Source organism: Eumetopias jubatus, unplaced genomic scaffold (genome assembly GCF_037043125.1).
Source record: "Eumetopias jubatus isolate StellerSeaLion01/CBP00866 unplaced genomic scaffold, mEumJub1_p1.0 scaffold_9, whole genome shotgun sequence".
Taxonomy (NCBI): domain Eukaryota; kingdom Metazoa; phylum Chordata; class Mammalia; order Carnivora; family Otariidae; genus Eumetopias; species Eumetopias jubatus.
Genome location: NW_028274815.1, coordinates 76156249 through 76173223, shown reverse-complemented (window position 1 = coordinate 76173223; position 16975 = coordinate 76156249). Strand labels below are relative to the sequence as shown.

The following is a 16975-nucleotide window of genomic DNA, read 5'->3' as shown; positions in this document are numbered from 1 at the left end:
GTAGCTTATTGATTTGAGATCTTTTCTCCTTTTTAATTAGGGATTTACAGCTCTAAAGCTCCCTTTGAGCACTGCTTTCACTTCATCCCGTAAGTTCTGGTAAATTATGCTCTTGTTTTCATTCCTCTCAAAGTATTTTCTAATTTCCTTTGTGATTTCTTCTTTGACCCACTGGTTGTTTAGGAGCTCTGCTCAAATCTGAAACCTTCTCTGACACCACTGTATGAAACAGCTCCCCATCCTCCTAGACACTCTATATTCCCCCCACTTTCCTTCCTGAAATATTTTTTCATAATACTTATCTCCATCTGATATTCTATGTATTACTTGTTAATTTATTGTCTGTCTCCCTTCACTAAAATATCTAAGCTCAAAAATAAGCATTTTGTTTTATACACTGCATATTGTTAGCTGCTTGACATATAATAAGCATTAAATAAACATTTGCTAGGCAAACCCTTTTAATAAAATTGTGGAATCCAATTTTTCACCATGAACACTGTGACATTTATTCTAAGTGAAAAAGGTACACGTGGCTTATTCTTCTTGAACTAGGATATACTTGAGGAAAGGCAGAAACCATTTTGACTAATCCCAAATCAGAGTCCTTCAAAAAATAACATAAAAACCCACATTCAAGTTCTTGAGATAAAGGTAAAGAATGAATTTATGTTTTCCATCCTGTAATTCATGGTCATGCCTCTTTAGCCTCATTTAAAGCTCATGGCTAAAGGGGTGCCTAGATGATTTCAGTTCAGGTCATGAGATCCAGTCCTGCATCAGGCTCTGCTCTGGGCATGGAGCCTGCTTAAGATTCTCTATCTCTTTCTCTCTCTCTCTCTCCTTCTACCCCTTCCAACCCCCTCTCCTTCTCTGAAAACTAATAAATAAATAAAGTTAATGGGTAAAGGATGGCTTGCTCCATTTGCATTAACTCCCAGTTGTTTAATTAACATAATTACTGTGATATCAGTCACTGCCCAATTATATGTGACTCATTCATTAGGAAGATGACTCAGGTTATTCGCTTTTTATGTTTATTTTTTTATTTTTATTTTTTAAAGATTTTATTTATTTATTTGAGAGAGAGAATGAGAGAGAGAGAGTACATGAGAGGGGGGAGGGTCAGAGGGAGAAGGAGACGCCCTGCCGAGCAGGGAGTCCAATGCGGGACTCGATCCAGGGACTCCAGGATCATGACCTGAGCCAAAGGCAGTCGCTTAAACGACTGAGCCACCCAGGCGCCCGAGTTATTCACTTTTTAAAATACACTTAAATATATTAAACTACTCTCTCAATTAAAAAATGACCAGTACAATTCAGGCTAGTGTTATTTTTTTTTATAAAGATTTTATTTATTTATTTGACAGAGACACAGCAAGAGAGGGAACACAAGCAGGGGGAGTGGGAGAGGAAGAAGCAGGCTTCCCGCAGAACAGGGAGCCTGATGCGGGGCTCGACACCAGGACCCTGGGATCATGACCTGAGCTGAAGGCAGACGCTTAACGACTGAGCCACCCAGGTGCCCCGGGTTCAGGCTAGTGTTATTTCCCATACACCTAGGTGCAACCATAACTATATTAAACATACAGAAAAATTTTTGTTAAATGGATAATCAATCATTCTCAGGTAAAACCTTATTTTCTAAATTCAGTTCCAGTAAAACTGAAATTCCTTTAACTGCCGGATACCACTGTATTCATCTTCTGTGCATGCTGTAACAAATTACCATAAACCTGGGGGCTTAAAACCACAGAAATCTACTTTTTCACCATACTGGAAGCCATTTTGACTAACGTCCAATCAGTCCGATATGAAGGTGCTGGTGGGGCCATGTGCACTCTAGAGGCTCTAAGGGAAAACTCATTCTTTGCCTTGTCCCACTTCTGGAGGCTGCCAGCATTCTATGGCTTGAGGCCATATCACTCCAATCTCCACATCCACTGTCACAGTGACTCCTCCTGTTCTGTGTGTCATATCTCCCTCTGTTCCTCTAACAACAACAGCTGTGGTGGCATTTAGGCCCACCCAGAAATTCCAGGATTATCTCATTTTAAGATTCTTAATTTAGGGGCGCCTGGGTGGCTCAGATGGTTAAGCGTCTGCCTTCGGCTCAGGCCATGATCCCAGGGTCCTGGGATCGAGTCCCGCATCGGGCTCCCTGCTCGGCGGGGAGCCTGCTTCTCCCTCTGCCTATGCCTCTCTCTCTCTCTCTCTCTCCCTCTGACTCTCATGAATAAATAAAACATTTAAAAACATATTAAAATAAAAAAAAAGATTCTTAATTTAGTCATATCTACAAAGACCTCCTTTCTACATAAGGTTCACATTCACGGGTTCTAAGGATTTGGTGATATCCTTTGTAGGTTGCTTTTCGGCCTACCACACTTATTATCTTAATCGGGTGATCAAATTTATCATCATGAATAACAGGACAACCCAAACTCATGTACCTCCTGATAAGATGCCCAGAGAAGAACACATTACCTCTGCTATATTCCTGCCCAAAATGCCCAACCTGAATCAATCATGAGGAAACGATAAGGCAAACCCAAATGAAGACACATTCTCGCAAAATGTTAATGTCATGAAATAAAAAATTTTCCAGATTAAAGGAGGCTAAAGAGGCATAACAACGAAATGCACTGTGTAATCTTGGATTGGTTCCCAGATCACAGTACAAATCTCCCTTTTCTAAAAAAGGCCACTTATTGGGACAACTGGCAAATTTTGTTATGGATTATATATTAGATAACAGCATCATGTCAACATTAAATATCCTGAATTTGATCATTGTGTCATGGTTAGAAAATTAATGAAATGGAGATAAACCAAATATAGCAAAATATTAATAACTGATGAATTAAGGTAGAGGGTACATGGCTGTTCATGAACTATTCTTGAAACTTTGCTGTTGTTGGTTTGAATCTTTTCAAAATAAAAACTTGAAAAAAAAAATGGTGTTCTTAAATGAAGCAAGGCTGTATTAACAGCAAAAAACTGTCCTCCTCCCTGCCAAAAATTTATACTTTGCCTACAAATTTAAACTAAAAAAAAAAAAAATAATAATAAGGCAGCTATAGTGTAAAGCTCCCTGGTCCTCTGGTCATCCTCTCCAATAGCAGGATATTTTTCTATTTGACCACAGTCAGGAAAACTGAGCACAAACAAGAAATCCACATCAAAATGTACACACTCAAGTACAGAGATAAAAAGAACTATTTGTTGTCAAAAAGGGAAAAAACAGACTCAGAAGGAAGCTAACTGTTCATCCTCTTGAGTAACCCACAGGAGAAATAAAGGGTATCACTAAACCAGAATGCCTGGAAATGACATCCTCATGTTGTCTTTCTGAAACCAGATTGAGGCTTATGAAACTAACAGCATAAAAGGGAAACCACATTTTAACCACAAAGACTCACTGAGGAATGCTATACATAAACTATTATTTTTTTAATTTTTAAAACTTAAAAACAGATTGTACACTATCTTCAAATAGCAACACATGAATTGGGGGTTGAGAGAAGCAACTCTTCTCATAGTAAGCATAATCCATGAAAACTGGAGTTTTGGGTTGGGAAATAATGATCACTGAAAACAACTTCTCAGGCTTACATCTTTTACTAACAAGTTTAATTATGTCTAAGTAAGAATTACATACTGAGAATAAAACCTCCCATAAGAACCTAAACAAAAGACAACAAAACTAAAACTTAAAGTAAAACAAAATGTTGAAAAAGTATATATTCTTACTTTCCCCAAACATTATTGAAAGCTTACCTTCTGGGACAGGAAAAACTTCAGCTATTGAGCCTAAAATGGTTAAAGCTGAAAATCTAGTTGGGTAGGAAGACCCAGGAAACAGTGCTTCAAAAAGACGGTTGCAAATGGATGACATGAAATTCTAAAAAAAAAAAAAAAAAATTACAGTAAGTATAATCTTTAACTCATCATAGATTATTTTCAAAGTAACATCTTTAAGAGTGGGGTTCTTTTTTAACTAACAGGGAAAAGATTTTTAAAAACAATACTAGTTATTTACTTTGCTTGACAATTCAGACTGGTACCCCTGACCATAAGCTATATCATGACTTCAATGAACCCTACCTTTGTAGGGTTGACAAGAAGTACAATTCCTATTGTCGTCCACACAAGAAAATCCAATACTCAGCACCCATTTTTGGTGAAAGCAAGATCTGTGCTAAAGGTATATGAATATTGGTTTTCTTCACCAGAGATGTTCAGGCATCAAAGGTATGTATATTTTTTTTAAGTTTTTAAATAACCAAAAAAAATCCAATACAGACTACTTGATAAATATAATAAGTACAATACTTGATAAATGTGGCTATAATGACACAATTCATAAAGATCCAACTATTCCATTGTCTTCTATATTCCCCTTTGATACTCTTGCTCCTCTACTATTGTTTAAACTTTTTTTAAAAATATTTTATTTATTTATTTGAGAGAGAGAATGAGATAGAGAAAGCATAAGAGGGGGTAGGGTCAGAGGGAGAAGCAGACTCCTTGCTGAGCAGGGAGCCTGATGCAGGACTCGATCCCAGGAGCCTGGGATCATGACCTGAGCCGAAGGCAGTCGCTTAACCAACTGAGCCACCCAGGCGCCCCTCCTCTACCACTGTTTATATAAATAATAAAAAAATGCAAACTTTTAGTAAAACGCAATTTAAAAAAAGAATGGGAAATAGTTTATCCAAGATAAAGTCTTCTTTCTCTAGTTAATAATTATTATTACTATTTCTGGATACGACGGAACAGAAAACCAGAAAACTTATAAGGAAAAGCTGTGATTCTCAAGCAGCGCACATACACCGCTATGCCCTAACAATGTGTATTTGTAACTGAGCAGCACATAAGCAGTTTTAGTCCCAACTGATTCCAGAAAAGATCTCAGCATTCATTTCTTTGGTCAGTGACATACAGTCTTGGGGATTTATCCTATAGGCCCTTACAAGACCTAAGTAAGAGTTTGTTAGTTTATTAAATCTATTGGGTTTCAAGGGAATAGGGTAGTTATTGAGAATATCCTAAACTTATTTTAATTATAAATGAGTAATACAGTATTCATGTTAAAGGGCAACAAGTTCATCCTATGGGAATGATCTTATCCTAACTGTAGTACCATTTATACTTTTAGAAATAGTTCTTTCCTTCAGCCACATTGTAACCATAGTGGAGGCATGGACCACAGTTTATACATTTATATATCCCCATCCTAAGCATATTATCCTGAACATACAGAACGGGCTCAATATATGCTCTTGTCACTTTTAACAGCTCCTAGTGAGGCTTCCAAATACTTTAGCCTAGCACTCAAAATCTCTTTAGATTACTCAGGCAGCTTCTCTATTTGCCTTTAAGGTTTTTTGCTGCGTTATATAGCTAAAGCTATTGAAATGTGACATTACAATTATTAAAAGTGATAGATTTCAAATTGCAAATACCCATACAATACTTAATTCTATTCTGCTACATTGTCAAGCACAGGAAATGAAACAATTTCATTGTTTCCTTGAAACTACAACAATTGTTAGTTGAGGGAACTCAACTACAGATATGAAATTGATTTGTACTTCCAGCTTTGTCACTTGTTAGCTGTGTAACTACAATATGAAATTCCTGAACCTCCACAGCAGCTTCCTTATAGATAAAAATAAAAATACTTTACTTGTATTCCTAGGGAAACAAAGAAACTTTATTTATTTGTACATACACACACGTTAGTCAAGCTCTGTTTTGATTATTAGCGAAAACAACAAAAAACATCCAATATGCAGCCCCAACTTGACTTTCAAACTCATTTCCTGTTACATCTCTTTTGTTGCTCCAAGCATCTTAGGTGTCATTCATTCACAACAGTGAATTCACCGTTCCCCAAATTCTCCCTGTACTTTCTTACCTCCAAGCTTTCAATTAAGCAGGGACTAGGGAAAAAAACTATTCAGATTTTAGAAGCGGGAGCAGATGTACACAGGGGTCTGACTAGCACTTAGTAGCTGAGGGACCTTGGGCAGGTTACTCAACTTTTCCAAGCTTTAGTTTCTCATTTTCTTTTTAAGTAAGCTCTATACCCAATGTGGGGCTCAAATTCACAACCCTGAGATCAAGAGTTGCACGCTCCACCTACTGAGCCAGCCAGGCGCCCTAGTTTTCACATTTGTTAAGTGAGGATAATAATGCCTATCTCACAGCTTTGTTATTAAAGATTTAAATGAGAATGAGGGTACAAAGCATTTTATAAATTTAAAAGTACTCAAGCTAATAATATCAGTTATTTAGGCATGAAATAATCTCCTTCACTAAACTAGAAGACATCTTTTCCAACTAACAGCCTCCTCTTCTCCCCCAGGACTTAGTCTATTGATTGGCACCAAGCCTACCACACACCATGCATGACACCCACTATTATAAAGATGATAAGTAATTTAGTGCCAAAGTCACAATCTCCAAAAGCCACAGATGACTATAGTTGGGAGGAAATATCAGAACCATGAGATTGACTCAGATTAAGACTCTAAAGGGCTAGTTTTCAAAAACATATATTCACAAGGTCAAACTAAGAAACCATGCATACGTGAAAATTCAGAATGTCAATCCACAACACAGGTTTTGTGTTTTAAGTACTTAACTCAGTTTTCACAAATGTCATTTTACCCCTTAAAAAAAGAAGCAAAAGAACTGTTTTCTTAGAACGTCTAGCAATGATCTAAGAAAGGCTAAAAAATAATTTGTCCACACACAAAGCAAGTGCTCAGAATACACTCTAGTCACTTTTAATGACTACCAGCGAGGCTTTTTAGGGTGATTTAGAATTTACAAACAGCTTTCTCATTTAATCCTCAAAACCAGCCTTTTCAGAGAGGTTACTCATCCCACTTACAGTCAAACAGACTCATCAAGTAAGCCAACTAATCAGTGGCAGAAATGGGACTAAACACATGTCCTTCAAGTTTAGGTTGTCACTTTCCAATCTTCACTGTTGGAATTTTTACAAGGATGAAGCTGACTTCATCCTTGGTATAGGAATATTCTTCTTTAGATGATTTTTTACCTTTCAAGTTTAAAACTGAAAACTAAGGGCCATCCATACTAATGCTTAGAGTAGGTAGCAAGTGTATCATGGCTCCAATGTATCATTAATTTATTACAATTGTTTCCCTACATGAAATACAACAGATGAGCTCTGTTCTCTATCTGGGTCTTAGAAGACAGTAAGATTTCTGCTTCTGAGAGGCTATATTTGGAGTGAGAAACCAGTGAAAAACTCATTCTGTTCTGATGGACAGACATGTAAGGTTGTCAAGCTAAGCTCTGGCCCAGACTGGAGCTGCTATATCTGGGGTTCCAGCATCCATCCCATTAACACAGTGACCCGAAACCTAGCCCTACTCTTCACGCTCCCTCCAAAATGGGATGGACAGGAACCTCCACAGCTGGACCACAGACCAGGAGGCACCAATATCAAGCCACTGTAAGTCCTATTAGTCTAAATAGGACTTACAGGACCAGATACAGCAATCTTCTACTCTGGAGAGAGATGGAGGACTTCTGGGCTAGCAATTACCTTTTTCTTAAAGTACCAAATTCATGTAGCCCACATTAAGCTGTAAAGGATTGAGGTTAACCCATTACTGTTATTCTGTAAGAGGCCTCAAGTCCCAGCACTGGTTCCAAGACTCAGGGTACCTTAAGAGAAGTATCAAAGCACCGGAAGGAGTATGTAAAACTAGCTTGAAGGAAAGAAACACAAAAACAACACCATTCACCATGAGACTTCCATTTATTTCCCTTTAATGTTTATTCATAATTGTTCTATGTTTCTTAAATACCCATATGTCTAGAAAAAGATCACCTACCTTATATTGCTGTAAAGAAACAGAAGGGTGCTGTTTGGGTAACTCATTATCTGATTCATGTTTGGATCTACTTTGCTCCAGTTTATAAAGCACCTGAGAACTTTCCTGTATCCTACAAAACAACTTTTGAGAAAAAGAAAAATGGAGCATATGTAAGCCATTTTTAATCTTAAATGTCAGTCTAAAAAAAGGAAAAGGACAAATTTTCTAAATTCTTTAGACTAAAACTTCAAGCAAAGAGAGTACTGATCTCTAAACTCTTAATATTTAGTGTTTCTGACAGAAAATTAACACATATTTTTTAAAACCAAAAACAAACTACTACTGCAAACCAGAATACAGTCATTAAATGGTAGTTCTATTTCCTTTAGGTTGGCATGAAACTAAAGATATACTCACTTCTATACTCTACCAATTCTTCATCCCATAAATGAGGCATGTGATTAAGTCAAGTTGAATCAGTCAACAATGACCATTTCATGAGGCCCTTAAATGGTAGAACTACAAGGGCATCTTTCTTCCTCTCACCAAAGTTTTCTTAAAATACCTTTCACCCTGAAAGATCCATCACTACATTTTTTTTCTTTCCAAAAAAAAAAAGAACTCAAGTTTGATTTATTTTACACCAAAATGAAAGGGCTTTTACACACTGGACTTGAATCTCAAATGTAAACTCTATGGAATCACAGAATGGTTCACAGATGGGCCATGAAGGGATGTGGCAGTCCGAACCCATGACCATTATTCCCACATACTCCCAAAATCAGAGCTCTTTACAAAAATGATTTGCAGAGCAGAATCCACAACTTTCCTGTACTTTCTGATGAAAAATTCTACCTTTTTAAGAAGAGAACAAATCTGCTGTCGCACTCCTGGGGACTGACTGTTTAGATTGTATGTGATAAAGAATTGAATCCACTGCATTTCTTCCATGGAAACGATTTCTGTGCTTCGATTACTTTCACAAAGCAAGCCTAATGTATCTATCCGTACCTAAAACACATCAAGCAATAAAATGTTAATTTTTCAATGAAATAAGCAAATAGTAAACTACTTGACATGTTTATTTATATAAGCTACCAAAGGGAAAAAAAAAACAATAAACCCCAGTTTACCCACGTATACTTCAGTAAGGTTCCCTCATCCCAAAGATCCTAGGGTTATAACTCATATAAAATCACTTTATTAAATGCGTAAATTGGGTATTTGTAAGCCAACAGTCTTAAAGATTCTTATTCCATGGTAATGCTCAACTTCATTCTTTTTTCTCTACTTTACCCCAGGACCTCATCACTCCTTTTTTTTTTTTTTTTTAAGATTTTATTTTATTTATTTGACAGAGAGAGACAGCAAGAGAGGAAACACAAGCAGGGGAGTGGGAGAGGGAGAAGCAGGCTTCCCGCAGAGCAGGGAGCCCGATGTGGGGCTCTATCCCAGGACACTGGGATCATGACCTGAGCCAAAGGCAGATGCTTAACAACTGAGCCACCCAGGCGCCCCCCTCATCAGTCACTCTTAGATTACTGTCATGCACATCTAACCAGGCTCCTGGATTCTTTTTGCTCTCACACTGGAAACTCATCTCTGTTGCCATTAATTCTACTTCCTTGCTAGAGGCAGAATGGCTCTGGTTCCTCAATAAAATGGACCAAACACTCTACTCCTGCCAAACAACATCCTAAATCATCCTCCAGGCCTTGTTTTGTATTCTCCCATTTTGGTATTTGTTTTGTGGGGTTTTTTTTAATCATTTTTTTTCTTCATCATAATAAGTGTACTCTTTAATTCCTACCCCCTATTTACTCCATCCCCCCAACCAACTCCCCTCTGGTAACCATCTTTTTGTTCTCTATAGTTGTCTTTTTTTTTCTTTCCTTTGCGTGTTTGTTTCTTAAATTCCACATATGAGTGAGATCACATTGTATTTGTCTTTCTCTGACTGACTTATTTTGCTTAGCATTATACTCTCTAGCTCTATCCATGTTGTTGCAAATGGCAAGATTTCATTCTTTTTTATGGCTGAGTAATTCCATTGTGTGTGTGTGTGTGTGTGTGACCTCCTCTTTATCCATTCATCTATCCGTAGACCCTACAGCTGCTTCCATAGTTTAGCTATTGTAAATAATGTTGTATGTATCCCTTCGAATTAGTGTTTTTAGATTTTTGGGGTAAAAACCCAGTAGTGTGATTACTGGATCATAGGGTAGTTCTATTTTTAATTTTTTGAGGAACCTCCATACTGTTTTCCACAGTGGCTGCAGTAGTTTTCATTCCCACTAATAGCTCACAAGGGCTCCTTTTTCTCCACATCCTTGCCAACACTTGTTGTTTCTTATGGTTTTGATTTTAGCCATTCTGACAGGCATGAGGTGTTATCTCATTGTAGTTTTGATTTACATTTCCCTGATGATGAGTGATGTTGAGCATCTTTTCATATGTCCATTGGCCATCTAGATGTGTTCCTTAGAGAAATGTCTTTTCATATCTTCCACTCATTTAATTGGATTTGTTCTTTGGGTATTAAATTGTATCAGTTATTTATTTATTTTGGATACTAACCCTTTATTGGATTATGTCATTTGCAAGTATCTTCTATCATTTAGTAGGTTGCCTTTTAGTTTTCTTGACTGTTTCCTTTGCTGTGCAAAAGCTTTTTATTTTGATGAAGTCCCAATAGTTTATTTTTGCTTTTGCTTCTCTTGCCTCAAGAGACATATCTAGAAAAATGTTGCTATGGCCAATGTCAGAGAGATTACTGCCTGTGCTCGCTTCAAGGATTTTTATGGTTTTAGGTCTCACATTTAGGTCTTTAATCCATTTTCAGTTTATTTTTGTGTATGGTGAAAGAAAGTGGTCCAGTTTCATTCCTTTACATGTGGCTGTCCAGTTTTCCCAGCACCATTGTTGAAGACACTGTCTTTTTCCTATTGTATATTCATCCCTCCTTTGTCAAAAATTAATTGACCATATAACTGTGGGTTTATTTCTGGGTTTTCTGTTCTATTCCACTGATCTCTGTGTCTATTTTCATGCCAGCACCATACTATTTAATTACTACCACTCTGTAATATAACTTGAAACGTAGAATTGTGGTACCTCCAGTTTTATTTTTCTTTTTCAAGATTGCTTTGGCTAGGGGCACCTGGCTGCTCATTTGGTTAAGGATCTGCCTTTGGCTCAGGTCATGATCCCAGAGTCCTGGGATCAAGCCCCACATCGAGCTCAAGTCTGCTTCTTCCTCTGCACCGCCCCCTCACCTCCCACTCATGCTTGTGTGTTCTGTCTCTTGCTCTCCCTCTCTCTAAAATAAATAAAATCTTAAAAAAAAGATTGCTTTGGCTATTTGAGGTCTTTTGTGGGCCCCATACAAATTTTAGGATTGTTTGTTCTAGTTCTATGAGAAAAGCCATTGGTATTTTGATAGGGACTGCATTAAACGCGCAGATGGCTTTGGGTAGTATAGACATTTTAACAATATTTGTTCTTCCAATCCATGAGCATGAAATGTCTTTCTGTTTCTTTGCATTTGTCTTGAATTCCTTTCATCAATGTTTTATAGCTTTCCGAGTACAGGTCTTTCACCTCTTTGGTTAAATTAATTCCTATTTTATTGGTTTTGATGCAACTATAAATAGGATTGCTTTCTTAATTTCACTTTCTGCTGCTTCATTATTAGTGTATAGGAATGCAACAGACTTCTGTACATTGATTTTCTACCCTGTGACTTTACTGAACTCATTTATCATTCTAGTGTTCTCCCATTTTGTGTGTTGCTCCAATGCTTCCTCTCCTTTAATCACATTTAACGTGTTCCTAATCAACACTACCTATTCTGTTCTAAGCCCCCCAAGTCCTTATGCATAAAGGAGCACTTATATCTGTATTTTTTTTTTACAATTTTATTTATTTATTTGACAGAGAGAGGCACAGTGAGAGAGGGAACACAAGCAGGGCGGAGTGGGAGAGGGAGAAGCAGGCTTCCCGCGGAGCAGGGAGCCTGATGTGGGGCTTGATCCCAGGACTCCGGGATCATGACCTGAGCCGAAGGCAGACACTTAATGACCAAGCCACCCAGTCGCCCCATACTTATATCTGTATTGTCTTCTAAGAGTTTCCAGTTGTTTTACACAGGTTTTCTTCTTCCTTCAACTAAAATTTAAATAGCCCGAAAAGTCTACACTTTTCACTTCTTTTTTTTTTAAGATTTTATTGATTTATTTGAGAGGGAGAGAGAGTGAGAGAGAAAGCACAAGCAGGGGGAGTGGCAGACAGAGAGAGAAGCAGGCTCCCCACTGAACAGGACCCGCCCCCCCCTCCCCAACGCAGGGCTCAATCCCAGGACCCTGCAGGCGCTCCTACACTTTTCACTTTCAATTCATCCTCCTTGCAGATCCCTTAAAACAGTGCTGGGCTCAACACAGAGGCCTCTATATTGGACTGCTAACTGAATAAATCAGGGATCTATTGTATGTATGAAATTCCCAGATATTCTGTTTACTTACTTGGCAGTGCTGATGAATTAAGCCTTGTTTCATTCTTGCACTGGACACAAGGTTCCTCCAAGCATCAGTTGCAGACTGAAGATGTCCATGAGCTCTAGCTGTTCGCAGACATGCCATCAAAGCTCCCAGAGCCCCTCTACTATTGTAAGACCCTAAGGATGGAAAAGATTGTTCTTGTCTCAAAAGCACAAAATAACAAAGATAACTACTGTGCTATGCAACAACTGTCACAATTTTCATTTTGCAATTAACATTGTATTTCAAGAAATAAAAATCACAGTTTAAATTCTAACATGAATTAAAATCCCTAGGATAAAATAATCATTATTGAAAGGGATTTGACAGTTCTTGTGTCAATCATTTCAAGTAAGCATAATCCCCTTATGTTAACTTAAAGAAATCATTATTTTTTGCTGTTTTTACCTTTTCCTTGACACTTAGAAATGAACCAGGAAGTGATTCAGGGGAAAAAAATCAGATGGAGATATATTTAAAACAATAACTAAAATGACTTTCAGCCAAAATTAGGGAAAACACTTTAATGGCTAAATATCATTATTTCTCTAAAAACAAACACTAAACCTCTCTACATATTTTGGAGTTACTATTTCTCCCTAGTAAAAAAGATAAAAGGAGGATTACAAGGAGCCTGACGCTTTTGGAGGCTGGGACATCAGTCATTACTAACAGGACAGGGAACCCTGGCTCAATGGGAACATTGATAAAAAAAAAAAGAGATGGCCTTACTTCAGAGCAGATTCATGAATCTTGAACTTTAGATGGCTTCTCAGAAAGGTAAGAACAATTGTTGTTAAAAACTGCAAATAATGGAAAAAAACCCAACTACAAATAATGGCTTATTTTTGTGTATAGGAATCAGATTTTTCCAGCTATCTCATGGTTACTCTTTGAAAGCTTCCAATTATTTTTCGTTGTAAATACTTTTTTTTTTTTAGAGAGAGTGCCTGTGCACCGCGGGGGGGGGGGGGCAGAGGGAGACAAATAGAATCTTAAGCAGTCTCCATGCTCAGCACAGTACCCAATGCAGGGCTTGATCTCACGACCCTGAGATCATGACCTGAGCTGAAATCAAGAGTTGGATGCTGGGGTACCTGGGTGGCTCAGTCGGTTAAGCATCTGCCTTCAGCTCAGGTCAGCCGGGAGTCTGCTTCTCCCTCTCCCTCTACCCCTCCCCCTACTTGTTCTCTCTCTCTCTCTCTCTCTAGCATTCTCAAATAAATACATAAAATTAAAAAAAAAAAAGACTTGAATGCTTAGCCAAATGACCCACCCAGGCATCCCTTGTTATAAATATTCTTAAACTACGATGTAGAGTGCCATATTTCTGCTTTGTTAAGCAGAATACAGTAATTTTAAGATTCACATGATAAGTCATGGTCATCATTTATATATTAATTACTGAACTATGCTTTAATGCAGAGATTCGTTCAGGGTTACTGAGTTTCAGTGGAATGTTTACCCCCTATTCTAAATGACTACAGAGAGTTGTTTCGTGAGGTCACACATCTACATTTTTTTGTCTCTTCCCTAGAGACAAAAACTTGCTGCTGCCAGTTTACCTGTCTTGATCCTCGCCGAAAACAATGTTTAATTACTGTTTCAATCACTAGAATAAGCAACTTATATAAAACACTCAAACTTTCATTCCAGTCTAACAACCTAACAAATAAGAACTTGGTAAAATGAATTAAAACTAGTAAGAAAGGGAACCTTAGAATAACTGGAATCAATCCTTAGCCTGTAGAAATGACTTAAGCCAAAAAAAACTCCACTCTACTCTGGAGAGGAACATTAGTCTCAATCTGAAATTTCTATCGTCAATACCCTCTTTTACTATTTACAGAAGTTGTAATATTTAAATCTGAATATGGTCCACAGCTGCCAAGCTACCTACGCTTAAACATCTTAACCAGAAATTACTGAAAGAACGATTCCTTTTCTTACCAGTTTTAGCATCAGCAGAAGTTTGAAGAATCTTTACCATGTAGCTTAAGCTTTCAGGGCTGCAGTTCAATAATTTTGGCAAGTAATAATCAATCACATAAGATTTCTGATCCAGATTTCCTTCACACAGTATAAAAAGGAGAGGAGAAACCCAAGTCTCATGCCACTCATCAATCCAAGTACTGTCGACAGCCTGGGACTTCAAATGACTCTTATGATTTCTGAACATGGTTTCCAAGAGGTCACTTGCATAAGGTACCAAGGACTGGTCTCCCATCACCTCTAAGATTTGTGATGGAATAGTTTTAGCTAGTGCCAAAATATGTCCAATTCCTATGTAATCTACTAAACAACCAAGGCATGCATATTTCCCTTTCACATGCCATTCCAATCGCAGAAGACTTTCAGTCAGATCACAGATGAAACGATCCGCAGCCAAACCTGATGCTTCGGAGTCTGACTTTTCTTTAGTGAGCTGGTGCATTTGGAGAATATTTCTGAATATAATTTTGGTTTGGTGTCTCAAAGCATCCAGTGGATGTTCCCAGTGGGTATAGACGTATTCTAAAAGTCTCCCAACTACACTTGAATTTCCATTCAGACTGTCCTTTAGGCTTGGGGAACTTGATTCAAGGACATGTATGGCTGAATTAGTCCAGGATGCCAAAATTCTAGACAGAAACAATTCCAGAGTTGATTCCTTGATCCTGAAGAGAAATGAACCATGTTATTATAAACTGACTAGTAACAGAAATTTCATTTTATAATCATCTAGATTTTAAAAATATAAAAAAGAATGATCAGAAAATTCAATAATTATTAAATTTACAATGACAAAAAATTACAAACAGGCCAAAATAGATCTCAAATTTATAAATGAATCTTTTCATCTTATAGAAATAATCCAAAAAGGGACACAAGAAAACTTTTGGGAGTGATGGAAATGTTTATTATTTTGATTTTGATAATGGTTTCACAGGTGTTTTTTTTTTTTATAAATTTATTTTTTTATTTTTTTAAAATATTTTATTTATTTATTTAATTGACAGAGAGAGAGAGAGAGACAGCGTGAGAGGGAACACAAGCAGGGGGAGTGGGAGAGAGAGAAGCAGGCTTCTGGCGGAGCAGGGAGCCCGATGTGGGGCTCGATCCCAGGACCCTGGGATCATGACCTGAGCCGAAGGCAGTCGCTTAACCAACTGAGCCACCCAGGTGCCCCATGGTTTCACAGGTGTTTTAAAACATACTGAGAGGGGTGCCTGGGTGGCTCAGTTGATTAAGTGACTGACACTTGATTTTGGCTCAGGTCATATCTCAGGATCATGAGATCAAGCTCCGCATCAGGCTCTGCACTGGGCGTGAAGCCTGCTTAAGACTCTCTCTCTCCCTGTCCCTTTGCCCCTCCCCACCAATCCTTCTCTAAAGAAATAATAATTTTTACATTCCTTTAAAATATGTACAATTTTCACATATACATAAGCTGAAAAACATGTAAAAATTATTTTAGAACACAGTACTTTTCTTCCTTTACCTACATGTTCATTACTATTAAGTTGTATCTATGGTTTGACATTTTAAGCACACAATCACTTTCAGGCATTATGAAAAAAACACTAAAATAAACCATAAAACACAATCCAATGAAGTCAAAAGAGCTGGTTACAGTTCTGGCTCAGGGGCTTATTAGCAATATACTCTTAAGTTTTAGCATTTACTTTTCTAACTTCACTTTACCTACTCAACACATTAGATGTCCTATCCTATCTATCAGACATGTGAGGCTCATACTGAATTACCTATGTTGACATTGTTTATAAACTAAAATGCAGCATTAGAGACTAAATGTTAACATTAACATTAAAAATGTTCAGTACAGGTTAACCTGCACCAATAATATCTGTAACTCTCTCCCTCCCCTCATCATTTCATCTTCTCTTGTTCTACTTTCACACCCATTTCACTGCCTATATGTTATCTTCCTTTTTTTTTTTTAAGATTTTATTTATTTATTTGACAGAGGGAGAGAGGGCATGCACAAGCAGGGGAGTAGCAGGCCGAGGGAGAAGCAGGCTCCCCGCTGACCAAGGAGCCCAATGTGGGACTCAATCCCAGTACCCTGAGATCCTGACCTGTGCCAAAGGAAGACACTTAACTGACAGAGCCACCCAGGCGTCCCTGTTATCTTCCTTTTAATTCAGGATTATCCTGAGCACTTTTCACGGAATTACTAAGTATACTAGTTCAGTTGCCATTTTTGAAATGTCTGACAAGCAAAACAGAATAGGAGACAGTAGCATGAAAACTCACTGTGAACTCAAGGTGAACAAGACATGCACAATATTCAAGAGCAGGGCCTCCCCACTCAGGCCCATATTCCCATTCTGCCAGTCCAACATGGTGAGTGTCCCCTGACACAGGAATAAGAGAGTTGACTGCGAGACATCAGTACAACAGAGGCTCCTGCAGCAGTTCAAAAACCAGTCGGGGATGCTGGTGCAGTCCACTGAACGGAGAAGCAAACTACTAATCTGGAAGAACATAACAGAGCCAACATGTTATAAAGCCTCGAAAACTTTTCAGATATTTCAAAATGTAAATCCAAAATTCCCTTTCCCTTGAAACATCCTA

General features: G+C 37.8%; 1 protein-coding gene across 5 annotated transcripts in view; it reads right to left on the bottom strand.

Annotated features, from left to right (window-relative positions):
• THADA (THADA armadillo repeat containing) overlaps positions 1 to 16975 on the bottom strand; it is a 322099-nt gene that overhangs the window by 291122 nt on the left and 14002 nt on the right. For all 5 annotated transcript variants that reach the window (XM_028103861.2, XM_088026549.1, XM_088026548.1 and 2 more), the window contains exons 10-15: positions 16655 to 16875; positions 14348 to 15054; positions 12383 to 12534; positions 8718 to 8873; positions 7881 to 8003; positions 3781 to 3904 (exon numbers count right to left, since the gene is read on the bottom strand). In XM_028103861.2, the coding sequence (XP_027959662.1) occupies positions 3781 to 3904; positions 7881 to 8003; positions 8718 to 8873; positions 12383 to 12534; positions 14348 to 15054; positions 16655 to 16875 (1483 nt within the window). The remainder of the gene's footprint in view (positions 1 to 3780; positions 3905 to 7880; positions 8004 to 8717; positions 8874 to 12382; positions 12535 to 14347; positions 15055 to 16654; positions 16876 to 16975) is intronic.